The sequence below is a fragment of the Serinus canaria genome, chromosome 1A (assembly GCF_022539315.1).
Source record: "Serinus canaria isolate serCan28SL12 chromosome 1A, serCan2020, whole genome shotgun sequence".
NCBI classification, from domain to species: domain Eukaryota; kingdom Metazoa; phylum Chordata; class Aves; order Passeriformes; family Fringillidae; genus Serinus; species Serinus canaria.
The window spans coordinates 29,517,687-29,533,935 of record NC_066314.1 but is presented as its reverse complement, the minus strand read 5'-3'; the positions used below and the strand labels follow the sequence as shown (position 1 = coordinate 29,533,935).

General features: G+C 36.4%; 1 protein-coding gene across 1 annotated transcript in view; it reads left to right on the top strand.

Moving 5' to 3' along the window:
- SCAF11 (SR-related CTD associated factor 11) overlaps positions 1-16,249 on the top strand; it is a 51,344-nt gene that overhangs the window by 13,808 nt on the left and 21,287 nt on the right. Inside the window, 4 exon segments of the mRNA XM_030238020.2 lie at positions 3,560-3,635; positions 4,471-4,625; positions 13,704-13,781; positions 15,479-15,576. Of these exon segments, the coding sequence (XP_030093880.2) occupies positions 3,575-3,635; positions 4,471-4,625; positions 13,704-13,781; positions 15,479-15,576 (392 nt within the window). The 5' untranslated portion in view covers positions 3,560-3,574.

Genomic DNA, 16,249 nt, shown 5'->3' with positions numbered 1-16,249 from the left:
GAACACCTCCAGCTCCCTCAGCCATTCCTCACAGGGTTTGTGTTCCCAGCCCCTCTCCAGCCTTGTTGCCTCCTCTGGATGTGCTCAAGCATCTCAATGTCCTTCCCAAACTGAGGGCCCAGAACTGAGCACAGCATTTAAGGTGTGACCTCACCAGTGCTGAGTGCAGGGGAAGGATGACCTCCCTGCTCCTGCTGGCCACACTATCCCTGATACAGGCCAGCATGCCCTTGGCCTTCTCAGCCACCAGGGCACACTGCTGGCTCATGTTCAGCTGGCTGTCAACCAGCACCCCCAGGTCCCTCTCTGCCCAGGTACTCTCACCATCCCAGCCCATAGCATTCCAGGGGGGTATTGTGGCCAAAATGCAGGACTCAGCACTTGGATTTATTAAACTGCACCTTACTGGACTCTGCCCATCCATCCAACCATTCCAGGTCTCTCTGCAGAGCCCTCCTACCTTCCAACAGATCAACACACAATCCCAGCTTAGTGTCAACTGCAAATTTACTAATGAAAGACTCAACACCCTCATCCATGTCATCAATAAAGATATTGAGCAGAACTGGTCCCAGCACAGACCCCTGAGGGACACCACTGGTGAGTGGCCACCAGCTGGATGCAGCACCATTCACCAGCACTCTCTGGGCCCGGCCGTCCAGCCCGTTCCTAGCCCAGCAAAGAGTGCTCCTGTCCAAGCCAGGGGCTGCCAGCTTTTCCAGGAGTGTGCTGTGGGAGACAGTGTCAAAGGCATAAACATAGCATAGTGTTTGGTGCTGTCTTATCACATTTTGGGAAAAATAAGTATTCTATTTTTTATGCTCTTTGCTCTTTCTAAACCACCAGGTTCTCTTTTCCTAACATACGTTGATATGCTTTTAATCATATAAATGTAGTAACAGTCCAGTGTTAACTCTTCTGTTATTCTAATACCTGTGATGCCCCTTTTAAAGTAGTGGAGAAAACAGTCTTTTCAAAGTTAATTTGTTAAATAGTGTGTAAATTTGGATTGTATCTTTTACTTTATTTATAAAAATTTCAGTAGTAATAAATTCCTCTGCTGTGTTGTGCAAAATGCAGTGTCAAACTGATAAAGTTGTGCTGTGCAAAGTGATCTGTGAAATCCATTAGCAGCACTCAGTATCTGTTTAAATAATAGGCTTGTGAGAAGAATGGGGTAACACCACATAAGTGTTTTCGGTTGCTGCATGTCTTGGGTTACTGATATTCTGTCAGAATTTTAGGATTTCTGTTTTTCTAATTATAAGTGGGTCAGAATTTATGGGATGTCTGTGTCTAGAAAAAGTACAATGGAGTAAAAGTTTACTTTTTCTGGGGAAAAACAAATTTGAAGAGCTTCTGTGTTGAGTTTCTGCAATCTGTTTTAGTGAATTCACTACCTCTTTTATAATAAGTGTGAACTCAAAAGCTACTCCTTATTTTGGTATCCAGGTTGTATCTATTTAAATAATTTTCTGTGGATGTATGCAGAGAGCAGAATTCTTGATCTTGTCTTGAAACTGACTCAGCTATAAGGTGTCCTGGGACTTCTAGGGTTGAAACATGTTTGAGTACAGCTTGTGGAATTTTTGGCTTCTGTAAAGCATTGCTGAGGTTTTAAGATGTAGGGCAGAAGGGATGTTCTTATATTTTGTGTATAAAAGCATCTATACTGCACTCTACTGCATGATTTACACTTTCTGGGGCCAAAGCCACTGGTGCAAATCAGACAAAGGCAACAGACCACAATCTCCTAAATTCAAATGTGGTTTTCATGGTTTTACCAGTCCTAATTTCACAGAGATTTTGCTTATTGAAGACATTAAATTTTAAAGGAGCAGCTTGACTTGGGTTGGGTTTCCTTTTGCTTAGCTTGCAGAAGATGGAGGTCTGGACAGTGGTTGTTCTGCCAAGAGAACTCGCCTGTAGCCTACGGCATTGGCTGCAATTGGGTCAGTGTTTGTGCTGGTAACCAGCCTACAGTTGATGCCATGTATTAATGATAACTTTTGTAATAATTTTAGATATAAAAATGCGATAGCGGTGTAGGGGGGAATTCCCTTAAACCTAGGCTTTTCTTTCCTTGTCTCTTCACTTTCCCCTACCCTCAATTGGATTGATTGTCATGTTCCCTTTGGGGAATCAAGTAATTTCTAATAGGAATATTGAAACCAATTTGAATTCTAATTTCAGATTTCTAATTAGTTTCACAGTTTTGACCATTTCTTTAGCAAACTGCCTGTGTTTTAAGACTCACAGATCTGAGTCCTGATTTCTTATGTTGCCTAAGAAAATGAGAAGTATATGTGATGGGAATGTGCAGCAAAGTTGCTTTTGTTAGTATAAAAAGTGATCATTAAAACAGTTCTGCTACCAAGATCAGGCAATAAAGACTTGATCAGAAGAAAAGGTTGGGTAAGCAAATTCTGTCTCCCTCTTCTGGATGTTGTAGTGGTAAAGGAAAAGTATTGTAGTTTCTGAGTGTAATAGGAGGAAGTTTAGTTGAGGAGCGTGATTCTGGCAGTTTCAGCTCTGTCCTGCTGCTTTGTCTAGCAAAGGTGTCAAAGTGTGAGAGTAATGCTACTTAAGCATTCAAACCTGAAGCTAATTTGCTTCAGGTTTGAATGCTTAAGTAGCAGACCTTGGTAATCTCTGATTTCTTCAATGTCTTCTGAAGTTTTCGTTTGTCCTTTTAAATACTAATAATTTTTAAAGCTTCATAGAGTTTTGAAGAAACCTGTTGTTCCCTCTGGGGCTTGGGTTGGAGCTTTAGGTGTATATACTATCTCTGCTGTGACTACAGGAGTTTTGAAATGCAGGAGATTCAGTCCTTGATATAGGTATTCTTTTTTCAAGTGTGTTTCATTCTACATGTATTAAGTAAGCTTCCAAAGAAAATATACTTGCTATTTCTTATGTAGGGTCAAATTCTTTCATCTTTTTTGATGTGGATCACTGGGATGTACTTCATCTGTGCTATCTCTTTCACAGAGCAGTTAAAAAGTGCATCGCCTTTCAAAAAGTACACCTGTGCTTGTGACCTGTCCCTTGTTTGATATAAATTTCTCTACATGTTTTACTGAGTGCAAATAGTTTGAATTATTTCCGTCTTGCTTTTGTCGTACAAATATAAGGTGGTTTCATTTTTCTCACTTGCCACTACTATGGTGACTCTAGGCTTGTAAAACAACCAACTCTTGTGGTGCTAGAGTGTTTTAAAGTTTGTTGCTTCAACTATTTGCATAGGGCAGTTTGCAGGTGTTAGTTACTGCAGTGTTGCATGGGGTCGTTTGCATGGAAACTTAGCAATATGTTGCATTTTAAAAAATAAAAGCACCAGTGGTAGTCTTAAAACACTGCAGAAACTTTGCATCTGTTGAACAAAAGCTAATTTTGAAGTTAGAAACATCAGTTGCTAGACAGCAATAAAGATACTTATAAATTGTAAGCAATCTCTTAACTTCTAATACCATGTATTTCTACTCTATAATGGAGAATACTCATTAATTTTTTTATTTTTCAAGGTGCAATCTAAATAAACTGTTTCTGTGTTTTCCAGACTACATTTTGTAAGATGAAGAACAGAAAGCAATGTATTCAAGATACTGAGGATCAAACACATGAAGGCATGGAAGGTAAAGTTTGTGTGTGTGAAAATATTGAAGTATACTATTCAGGTTCAAGCTGTGAAGGTCTGATTTTTTTCATTTGCTCTCTCGATTACTATGCTGCTTGTTTTGAAAGAAATTATGTAAATATAACTGCTCTCTCATAATATTTGGCTTTGGCCTGTGAGGTCCCCAAATAATTTCCTGTCTCTTCTCTTGTTATTACTTGTTACTTGCTACTTCTAGTAGCAAAACAAAAATGTTGATAGCAATTGCTGTTCAGAGAAAACAATTATTCAGAGTAAAATTCCTTGAAGAAGAGTTAATATATTTTGTATTCTGTAAACACTTTCCAACTCCAACAAAATTGGGAGCATTTTTTGTTTAATGTATATGATTAGGTAAGTAGTTGAAGATATTCAGATTAAGGTAATTCTAAGACAGAAAAGCTAAAGTAAAGGTAGACCATATGTATATAAGATAACATAGAATATGCTGGTGTCATTTAAGTCATGGAGAGAGTGCAAACACAGAAGGATAAAGAACGTAGGAGAATTATGTCTAAATTACTACATAACCAAGAGGAAACAGTGTGATACCTGCTTTATTGAAATATCCCTGTGATCAACTTTGTTTTGATGGCAAAGACTGGTACAGTAGTCTATGAAATAAGTTGCTTAGCTTTCTTCATCTGAAACACACTTTTCTGTAGTTACATGCAAGTTGAATTCAAGTCTAATGCAGCCAAGAAGCTGTCCAGAGCAGTACTTGAAGGAATTCTTACTTCTTTATTATTCAAATCTAGAAAGACTTTGTTTCAAAAACTGTCAAAACTTCTAAGTGTCAGTGTTAATAATGCCAGGTGAAGAAAACGAGGAAAGCTGTTCCTGTTCTACATTATTGTATGATGACAACACGTGCCCCATCTGTCTGAACTGCCTTCTAGAACAAGAGATTGGGTTTCCTGAGAACTGCAGTCATACCTTCTGCATGACTTGTATTCTTAAATGGGCTGAGGTAAGACTGAGCACCAAGGTGTGTTTTTATTTTTTCGTGAAATCTATTGCATCAAATACCTACAGATATATCTATTGCATCAAATACCTACAGATATATATTTAAAGTTACAGATTTTGGCTTTGCACAGAAGTGTTCAGTGACAAATTTGTACATAGATTTTGGAAAACTTTGTTCTTAATGTGAAAAAGTATTTTGAGTTTTCTTTCACTAGGCAGTCTTACTTACCCTAGTAACTTAATGGTTGCTAGAGATTAGGGATAAGTAAACAGGGTGGTGTTGGCTGTTTGGAAGATCAGACAGTATTATGTACATGCTATAATATTGCATTGCTGTTAGCTTAATCTTACTTTGTGATAACCCTTAGGCTGTTTGTCATAGTGTCAGCTAAGGGCTGGGACCAATATGTATTCATGTTAGTCTACAAAATGAGTGATACAACCTCAGTTTTCTACCTGTAAAGAGAATTCAGCTAAAAGCTTTACTGCTGTTCTGAAAAAAAAAAAAAATTAATGATGGCTGGTTTTTGTTGTATGTCAATAACTTTGTAGATAGTTCTGGAACATTAAAGAAAAATGTCTTGTTGAAGAAATCCTTGATGACCTTGTTCTGTGTAGTCCATTTTCCCTCAGCTATTTTATGCAATCATTGCATTCAGTCTGGTGTCTTTACCTTTCCTGTAACTTTTTCAATTATCAGTATAAAACATCAAATTAATATTGCTTTGTACTGGGATGAGTAGGGGTTGCTGCCTTTTGCCCTGCTTCTATGGACTTTAATTTGTTTGTCACTTCAGTGAGACCTCTGTTTGGTTTCTTTGCACTGTTTTGTTTCTTTCATTCTTTTGAAGTAAATGATGATTTTGGTTGCAGTATTCCCTTTAGAACATTGGTATCACTTGGTTGGTATGTATATATGCAATATGCTTATTCTTGCTATGTTTTAACCTTAATTTTTGTGCGATTTTTTACTGAAAGCCAGTGGTAACACAGTTTTCTGAAGAATTTATATGAACTTCAGAGTATTAAAAAAAAGTTATTACATTAAAATGGCTTTAGATTTACAAACCAGATAATAAAGTTTCCTGTTGCCAGATTTTCTGGTTTGCATTCGATTCATTGGAGCAATTTGATTTGTAAGGGAAGAGGAAATTCTCACCTGTAATTTTACCCTGAGTGACTTAGCTGGTTGCTATAATGACAGCTGAAAAGCATTAAACAGTGACATGCACAGGGAAGCAGTACAGTATATTGGCTTGCTGCTGGATTTGAGTTTATTCACATTGTCTAACAGATGCTTTTAAGCCCAATGAGGAAGAGAAATTTTCTTCTTCTAAAGGGGCAGGTGAGTGATACAACATTTTTCTTGTCACGTCAATTTTTTTTTTGTGGTCTGAGGTGCTATTCAAGTAGAATAAAAGCAACTTCTCTCACAAGTTGACAGGTAAAGTAGATGTGATGCCATAAAAAAGATGTGGGGGTGTTTCTAAAGCTACATAAGGCTGCTGCTGCTGCTGCTTTTCATTAGCGACATCAGATAGGTAAAACCAGCCAGGCTTCCTTTTCTGAGGTTACTTGACAGCCAGGCCTGTTGGGTTCATGGAACTCCACTGCCTAATTTAGTAGTTTTAATTAAAAGTAAAGCGACAAAATAAGTGTTGAAGCCTGGGTGACAGTTCAGAGGCTTCAGCTGTGAGAAGCAGATGAGGTTCTATACATTTGAACGATAGAAAAAATATTTTAAGCATGTCACCATTTAAAATATACTGATGCTGTGTGCTTTTATGCCTGTTACTAACATAGAGTAACTGAATGTGTTCTTTTTTGAGAAATGTTGCATGGTTCCTGGTTGATCATAACCATAATTTAAGTCATTCCAAGTCATGAAGATATAAAAAAGATAGCAAAATGAGTTGCAGTTTAAAAAATACACTGCCTGATTCTGGATAAAGTTGTTTTTTTTTTGGAGTATAAACAAATTGCTTCTAGAAATGGTATTTTCTTCTTTAAGTGCTGGAGAAAAACAAAATTGACAATAAAATTATTGAATTAAATCTTAAAAAAACCCACAACTAATATTCGCATCATTTGACATGTTTTTTTGTGTATCTTCAGTTCTGCTTCATACAGTTAGAGGCTTTGCCAGCAGTCTATGTTCAAGTTGGGTATTTATTTTATTTTTCTGTGTTGCATCTGGACTATAAAATATAACAGGATAAGCTGCTTCTTTAAAGCGCTGTTTTCAAATTGTACATAATCATTGTTCTCCTGAGAGTTTATGGCTTTTTTATATAACTCTGTAGACTCTAATCAAAACCAGGATAGTTTAGCCAAAAAGATTAGTGTTTTACTGTTCTGCTCCCTCTTTAATCTACAGATTTTCAACATTGCAGTTGCAGTAAAGTGTCCTGTACCAGCAGATCTTTTGTCTGAATGCAGCAGTTATAACACTTTGAACATCTTACTTTTTTAGAAATGAGAGAATATAGAATTTTAAAAAGCACTTAAAAGCAATAAAAAAGCAATATATAAAATTTGCCTTTATTCCGAAGCGTAAGGAGGGGTAGGAAACTTGCCGCAGAACAGGTCTAATACATTAGATTCTGTTGGCTAAATCTGAACATTTAGTTTCAGAATTAAATAGCATTACAGTTGAGTCAGTACTGTATTTTCTTTCCCTTTGAAGAAAGATGCCTAAAGCCTAAAAGAGAAGTGAGGGGCAGACCATGAAACCCCACAAAGGAGTTAATCTTCAGAGTAACTTTTTAATATGTCCCTTGAATTGTTCTTCTCTTTGGTTGTGTTAATTGTGGCATTTGAGAGCACTGCTATGCACAAAATCAGTTACCTATACTATTAAACTCTTCTATACTATTAGACTGTCAACTTGTGTGCTTTTGGCCGTGCTAACTTGTGCTGTCAGTCACTGCTGGGGGCTGTTCTCAGTAGGCACACGAAGAGTAACATAAATGTTTGTCATCCTGTGCCAGCTGTCAACCACTTCTGCTGCTGGTGTAATTTACTAATGAAGACTCTCAAGCTTGAGGCTTTGTATTTCAGTGAGTCTGTGCTGGAAGATCAAAAAAAGTAGAAGGTGCTAAATCAGGAGCTGAGGTTACTGGACACACCCTTCAGTGGGAATGTAGAAGGACAGTGAAAGTGAAGGGTTGCTTTCAGTGTAAACAGCATGTATGTGGTAACATTATTCTGGCCACATAAAAAAGGGGGGGAGGGTCTAGCCAGCAACAAAAATCCCCTATCTAGACTCTTTAAACACCGCAGTAAAGTCATGTTACACCAAAGGAAGCAATTACATTAACATGTTTCTGTCATCTGTAATACTATTAGTATATTTAAAGTACTTGGGTCAAAACTAATTTTTTCAACTTTTTTTTCTGATAAACTTGTATTTTGTATTTTCATTGGTAAGCACATATTTTAGTTTATAATAATTGGTTCTGAAAGGATTTAAGTGAAGCTGATACAAAGAAAAGTTAACTAGGCATCTGTGGCAATCATGCACAAAGTTGTTAACACCACCTCAGCTAAGACAACTGCTTTAGCAGCTGTGGTGTCATGCCTGTATGCATTAGAGAAAAATCTCTATCTTTGTTTTTTCTATTCTATTCAAAGAAAACAGCCTCAGAAGCAATAAGTATTTACTGTAGGCTTTTTTTAAACTTCCTTTCTGTTCTTCAGAGTGCTAAGAAATGTACTGGAGATTTCTATCTCTGTTCTTCTATTAATTCCTCTTATGAACTGTCATGAGAGATGAGTGTTGAAGAAAAGATTCAGTGTGTTGTCTCCATTATTACAATGTTTTTGTAACAGGCATTGGTTTCAGTGACCCTCGCCTAGCAAGCTTATTTATCTCATGTTCTGGTCCTGGTTTCCCACATTATTTTTTCCCTGTGTGGAGAATTTGAAAGTGGAGTATGTACAGTCATAAGTTCTCCAAAGCTTTGGGGCATATTCAGGTAGGCCCTGTACAGGATCTGTGGTTGAAATAAACTCAATAACACTAAGCAGTTGGTACAAAGAGCTGTCTTGCAGAATGTTTCTTGTCAATGTTCTTAGGTGTTTTATTCATAGGTTTTGATGTTCAGTTCTTAGAGTAGTTGTTGTCTTTGGGCTCATATGAGGTTTGGATCATTGTGTATGTGGCAAATGCTACTGCACTTGTATATTCTTCTGCGGTTAAGGAGAGTTACCTATACAATAACTGGGATTCCTAATGTGTATGCTTTCTGATCTGGATTCTTTTTTTCTGAAGGATATAGGAAGGAATCAGCTTAAGTGGCAGCAACCTCCGCAGTCATCTGCTGTACAGAGCACTGTGGGCAAGATTTAAGATGACAGTAGTAAACGAAACATAGATTGTGTTCAAAGAAACACAACCTAAAGCCCCAAACATAACAGTGGGAAAAAACCTTACTGTTCAAGTATACCCAAAGTGCTCTATACCTAGACAGTTCATCTGAGAACTGATGTTCAGAAAAACTGTATTAATCAAATTGTTTCGGAAACTGTAGATTTTAATTACCTTTTTGCAACTTACTTGTTTGCTTTGTAGTATACAGTTGTTCTTGGCTATTTCCCTGCTTAAGCAGGGGGGTTGGGCAAGATGACTTCCAGAGATCTCTTCTCAGCCACTTTGTGATTTTGCAAGAACATTTGTGTGGCAACTTACGAATGTTAATGCTGTTGAAGTGCAGTGCAAAAGTCTGAGTGGTTTTCATTTTACTCCAGTTTTTCCAATAGTGTCAATGCAATTAAACTTAATTTGTCAACGCTTTGTGGCAATTTTGAATTGGAACTTGAGAACTAGCCAGCTGTGTCAGGTAGCCAGAGAGAAGAGAGCTGTTTAGATTTGTAACTAAGTAGTCTACTGATTAGCTGTTAAAACTGTAATCTGTTCTTTTGCACTCTGTATCATTACTATCAGTGATTTTTCCCTCCAAAAAAGACTTGTCAGAAATAGTGCTTTCTTAAAGTATAACTATAACACTTAAATTTACTTGATTTGTAAAAGTAGACTGAAAAGAAAGTAATGGTAAGGTTTTACATTCTTCTAGAAAGTGGTGCATTTCCCAATGTCTTCCGACTTTCATTAAAATGTGGAGAGGGTGTTTCTCACTACATGTGGTGTAATGGTCTCCCTGTTCACTGAAGCTGGAGATGTTACTATGGGCTTTCTGCTGTACTGTTATTACAAGGTGAAGTAAAATATACAGACATTGCTTTAAAAGTCTAAATCTCACTTTAAGTCTGAATTTAGTTAGGAGAATATGGTATTATTTGTGCTTAACAGATTATCTAAGAGTGCAGAATCATGTTTCTTTTTGTATCAGCTTTTCAATACAAAATTTGGAGAACAGACTTTATTATGAGCCACTTGAAGAAAAAAAAATTGGGGTAGGGATTTACAGCAGCAACTCGAATTCTGTACTTGCGTCTTGTTACTGCTTGTTATGAAACCTCTTATGAAACCTAGCATGGAACTTGATGAGATGGGGGTATCTGTCAAAGTTGTTTTATCAGCCAAATATGTTTCGGGGTTAGCTTGCACCTGTTTGTATAGCTTTCTGAAAATTCCTGGCTGGAATATAGTAACTGCTTCATCCTTTTGCCTTCCTCACTTTGTTTGAATGCTGTTTGAAGTGATGCAGTGAATGCTGTTAAAAGTGATGAGTTTAGAGAACTGTGATCTCTAAACTCTCTTGAGTTTAGAGATCACAGTTCTGTGTCATTCTAGTACAGTTACAGGAATATAGAAATTAAGCTATGCCTGTGGAGCTAAATTAAGCTTTTTTTAGAGGGTCATAAAATCCAAATAAAATACACTAACTTTTTTTTTTATTTTTTTTATCTGAAAATTAAACATACTGTTTGTGGATAAATTTCCAGGGCTTGCAGATTTTTGTGAATGCTTATGTATTTTATGAAGCAAATTCTTCAGATATCACAGGATGGATGAAAGAATAAATCACTGTGGAGTTATCAGGTTTAACAGGAAAACTCTCAATAATTCCATGTGAAGAATAAAACAATCAAAGATATTTTGAAACTGAGCTACTAGAGTGTGCTTTCCAAGGAAAGAACTGTTCAGAAGCAAAGCAAGCAGGCCACTAATACCCGTGCTGAGGTTCTAGAGATATTGATGATTATATTAAGTATTGCATGTTCTGATTTTTAAAGCTATGGTAAAGAAAGATCTGTGGTTCTTCTAAGGTTTTGATACATTTCATATTCCTTCTCCCTTGTGCACTGTTAAAGTGGTAGCTGCTCCTTGGACTTGTTCCATCTCAGCATCTTCTTTCTTGTTTTAAATGTTCTTTATCAAAAAGTACAGTGTACATTCACTATTACTTACAATGCTCCCTGAACGGAAACCTCAGAAGAGTGGAATTGCTAACCTGCCTTTGATGAAAGAAGACTCAACACCTTTGTTACCTGAACCATGTTCTCAAAAACCATGAGAGATGAGTTAAAGGTCACCACTCATCATAACTGGTTCTTGTAATAAATGTTGACTTTTTTTGCCTTTATTCCTTTCTGTAGCAGTATAAATCCTGTCTTGCCATTGGGATAAGGGACAGGGGAAGAACTTTGGGGTTTTTCTTCCATTTTTTCCAATATTTAAAGGTTTGCTTTTATTTGTTAGCAGACAGGTGAAAGCTGATACATGTTTAGACAGAAGTAACCTTTAGTTTCCCTTGGGGTACCCAACAACTGTACTCCACCTGGGGACTGGGAGTGTACAACCAAATGTCCTGAGTGTCTCTAGTGATAATGTTGTCAGCTCACAGAAAATGCTAAGCCTACAAAAAGCAACTGAGTAGGAGTGGAAAGAGCATCTGCTGTTTCTGAGCATATATGAACCTAGTGGTCATTTTTGACTCTTCCAGAATGTTTTCCTTCCTTTTTACTACTGTGTAAAACAGTATTAAGTTGTTAAACATTTGTTCAGAAGAATTGAACATTGAACATCTTTCTCTAGTGGAGCAAAAACAGCTGTTATTTGGATTGCTGCTAGTAACACTTCATATTCTATGATACTTTATTGCTATGAATAAATGTAACTTGCAGTGACTTAAACTTGGGAAGATAACTTGACATTCGTGTGTAAATTTAATGTAGGAAGAGACTATATTGGATAAACATTTCAGCTAAGGTAGACCCTGAAACAAGAATAAAAATGGCTAAGAAAAATAACTTCCTCCTACCTATCTTTTACAATCTGGCACATCTCAGAATGAAAGTGTGTACCTTGATGTTTGCAGTGGATTCAGAAGCTACAGTGCATTGCATGCTATCAAATATCCTGATGGAACATTGCACTCCTGTATTACTGTGGGTTAGCTGTGCCTTGACTACAGGACAAGAATTGTCTTCATGATCTGAGTCCTTAGGGGACTGGCTTAATTACCCAATATGCTTTTCTTTTCTGGGGCCTTGACACTGCAGAGAACAATGGTATTCCCCCAAAAGAGGAAGTTTTTAGTTAGGACAAAATACCAGAGCTTCAAAGGCTAGGTGATGGCTTTAACTTACATTCTTGTTCAACACTTTATTCCTGAAACTACCCCTGGGGATTTTTTTTTGTTTGTTTGTTTAATGGGTTTGGATTTTTTTAAAATCAGTCTTGTTTGGTTCTATCTGCTTCAGTTGAAATCAGAAGTTCAGAAACTTCCTGAATGCTCCATAGCTGGGGGCTGGTATATGAAAAAGAAGTTAAGCACTCCTTGAAATTGAGAAAAGAGCAGAATTAACTGGAAAATTAGAAGGCCCGATGAAAAGACAGGAATGAAGTTCACAACTGGATTTTGGGGCAGAGTTCATATGCAGGTTTTTCCTAGCTGCTTGTGTAATTCTGGTACAGCATCTTGCTTGCATAGATACCCTGTAGCTCTCTAAATTGCAGAAATTATATACCTCTTCAGGGCATACAGTTCCTGTACTGGATCTTGTTCAGTGAATGAATTAGGGCTGGAGACTGGGTGTGTGTTTTGGTTTTTTATTTTGTTTTGCAAGTGTTGAACTGAGCCTCTGAAGGCCAGTGGGATTAAGGTGGGTGTGGAGGGTGTAATGATGACAAAACCCCCGAACCAAACAAAGAACCACGCCCCCACAGCAAACATGTCTGGAATTAAAAGGAATAAAGAGTTCTCTCATAGCTAAAGTTAATATCTAATGTGGATTTTTCTTAAAGCTGATTCACTACGTGATCCACTTACGTGGCACTTCAGTTGAAATTTCCCATTTCTGTGCTTAATGTGGTTTTGTTCTGTGTGTGTGTGTTTTATCTGATGTAGTGCAGCCTCAATAAGAGAGCATTTAGGTGATCAGGGAAAAACAATAAATGGCTATTTCCATCAAACAGTACGGTAAAATAGCCTTCCTGAAAATTAATTTGTAAAACTTCCGATGTGTTTCATGTGGGAATCTGTTGTCTGCTGACTGCACAAAAGAGATGTGTTATGACTACTGTATGCTTTCTGCATTACCAGTTTTATGTTTTGGAAGAGACAGAATGCAGCACACTTCCTGTTGAAAATAGAATTAAGAAATTAAATATTAGAACAATATGAAATGTAGAGGACATTTGCATATTGTTATGCTTTTCAGTGTGTTATCAACATTAATCTTACATAGAATCCAAAGCAGTGTACCAGCACTAAGATAAATAAGCCAAAATCAGGACACATTGGTATAAAATCAGGACACTGAAAAAATAAGTCAAAATCAGGACACATTTATAAAATCAGTTACCTAAAAGGAATTAAAAGACCAGCAAATGAAGGTAACTTGATGTAAAATGCATTAAATGCTTTTCCTTTTTTAAACACCACTTCTGGGTTATATTCTTTTTTCCTTTAGATTTTTCCTGAAAGAGCAATCTGCTTATATAAAACAAAATACTGAGTATATGGATAATGTGTCCAAATGCATTCTTACTGTGGACAAATTGGGATTTCATGTGCTTCTGTAAGCTACTATAATAGTGAATAAAAGTTTAGAAAATTAAGGTTTCTCTTAGCTCATTGCCAAGTTTATAATAAGAAAAATAATTTTTCAGACACAGGCTTCATGTCCTATTGATCGCAGACCATTTCAAGCAGTGTGCAGGCTGGATGCACTGGATAAGCAGATAAAGGTATGTTCCAGACTTATTTTCCTAAATAACTTCCCTTGTAGGAACATCCAAGTTATGCTGCAGCCTTTCATTCATATAAAATGAAATGTGTTGTGTTAAATAAACTTTCCTAACAAAGTAATTACTGTTTCAATGTTTCTATTACATATTTGAAGCTAGGAATTATTCTTAATTATTTTTTCAGAGCAAGTACGTACCATAGTAATAATAATCATAAAGCTACTATTGCTACTTTCTAGTATCTTTGAGCATTCATGATATATCCAAGAATAGAAGTATGGTAATTGGTCTCAAAGTGTTTTTTAAACTAGGTTTTGTAAACAACTGCTCTACCAATTATCCTGGAATATTGCTTTTTTTTTAGCTGAGGCGAATCTTCTGTGTTCACAGTCTCCAATTTCCAGACAAAAACACATAAAGGCAAGAGGATCAATTAATGTTAAACGTTGTTCAACCAAAATCTGAATTTTTTTCAGTTCTGAATTCTTCTTAAAAATACTGATAGGGAGAGTAGTTTATCAAGTAGGAAAAAACCTCTTCTGATAGTTGATCTTGAAAATGCGTATACAAAGATGATGGTGATTCCATGTACCATTTGAAAATTTTATGATGAAATTATGCTTATAAGTAGTTCATAAGCTGCTGGTCTTGTACTTTGTGACATTTAGAAAACAGGCTTCCACTTCTCATTTCTTGTACTTCTGGAGGCCCAGGCAGTCACCTGTAAAGGAGCCATGCTGGCAACTAGAGATGCTTCCTTCTCATAGGAAACCTTAAACTTGTGTATTTTGTCTTCTTTATTTATGAAGAATTAAGGAAGCCATTGAAATGGGATAAACTGAAGTTTACATTTGGAAAAGTATAAAGGCTGTATCAAAATGCAGTTTGAAAGACTGTCTGTTCACAGAATTGCAGTGTAAACAGATGGGCAGAGAAAAATATGCTTCCCTGAAAAAGAGCCACTGGAACCATAGGAATAGATGAAATGTGTACCAAGATACACAAACACAGTGGTCAGCATCATCAGTGGTGCTATCAGGAGACTGGCAGCTTTCTCTTTGTGATATTCAGCATGTTAAGGGGTTGCATAAAAAGTCAGATTTTGGGGGTGAGGAAATACAAAATTTCTAATGCAAACAATTGCAATGTAGCCATGGGAGCAACTTCACAGTTTGAAATAAAAGTTGTATTGCTCTCAGTGTTTTTGAGATGTGAAAAAAACTCAGTTATTTTACTCTAGAAGAAAATTGGGTGTGTTTCAATTATGAGGAAGCATATTAAGTTGGGTGGTACTTCAGCATTTTCCCAAGATGAACCTTGTGCATTCTGAACAACCAAATTAGTTTAAAAAAACTTAGCTTATAGATTCGTAATGGAAACTAGTGCATAGCTCTGAGACACTTGCCATGGCAGTCGGAAGTTTCAGGGCTTTTTTCGTCCTGTGAACTTAGTATGCATCTCAGACATTGTCAATAGCACATCAAGGTGTAGCTTTTTTCTATTTTATTAAAAAAAAAAAAAAATCTCCAAACTGTGAAGTCAAAGTCATGTCTACTTCAAAAGAAGTAAGAGTTGAAATGCTTTCTAGTCCTTCTGTTTGAGTTTAATTTCTGTACAGACCTGAAGAGACCTTGTATGAATTTAAAGCCCACGTGTCATGACATTCTAGATTGGGTTGATTCTATTTTACAACACAGGTTCAGGTTACAAAACAGCTAAGGAGGAAGGAGGAAGAGGAAAACTGTGCCTGCAATAAGGAAACTTACAGCCATGTGAAGATGAGAAGTTTTGTGAGGTTGGTCAGCCGTGTAATTTCAAGCTTTTGAATTGGAGTATTCAAAAGAAATAAAATCAACTGGTTTAACTTGTACATCCTGAAATTTTTTTAAAATTATTTTTATTTTAAAATATGTTAGTTTTCATGAGTAGTGGTTTAATTTTACTTTTATCATTGCTGTAATTCCCAATTAAATAGTTAAAATAGCATGGAAGAAGTAAAGGGCAATGTATTTCTTGCATTGATCTCTGTGAAAGTTGCATTTTTCTAGCAATTCTGAAAAATTTTACAGTCATTTGAAGTATGGCTACATCAAATTCTAACACTATAATTTTTTTTTGTTTTGTTTCTCTAAACAAGCATCCACTTTTCTTGCATGTTATCATAAGCACTGGTGATGTTCCTCTTCTGTAAAACATAGTTGTAGTCAAGAACTGATTTTATTCGAGTAAGCTTGAGAGGGAACATTTCTGTTGTTTTACGGAAATAACATTTCTGTTTTAGTAAACTTAATCTTGTAATATTTGCTGCATTGTATAAAGAGAAGCTGAGGATTACACAGATGAACTTTTCCTAAATAGTGCTTATCTAAAGTCAGTGTTTATTGGAATGTATGAAAAATACAGAATTCTTGAAGTTTAATGTGAAGCAGACTTCATTACAGCAAAGATATCTGGAGTAAATTATTTTT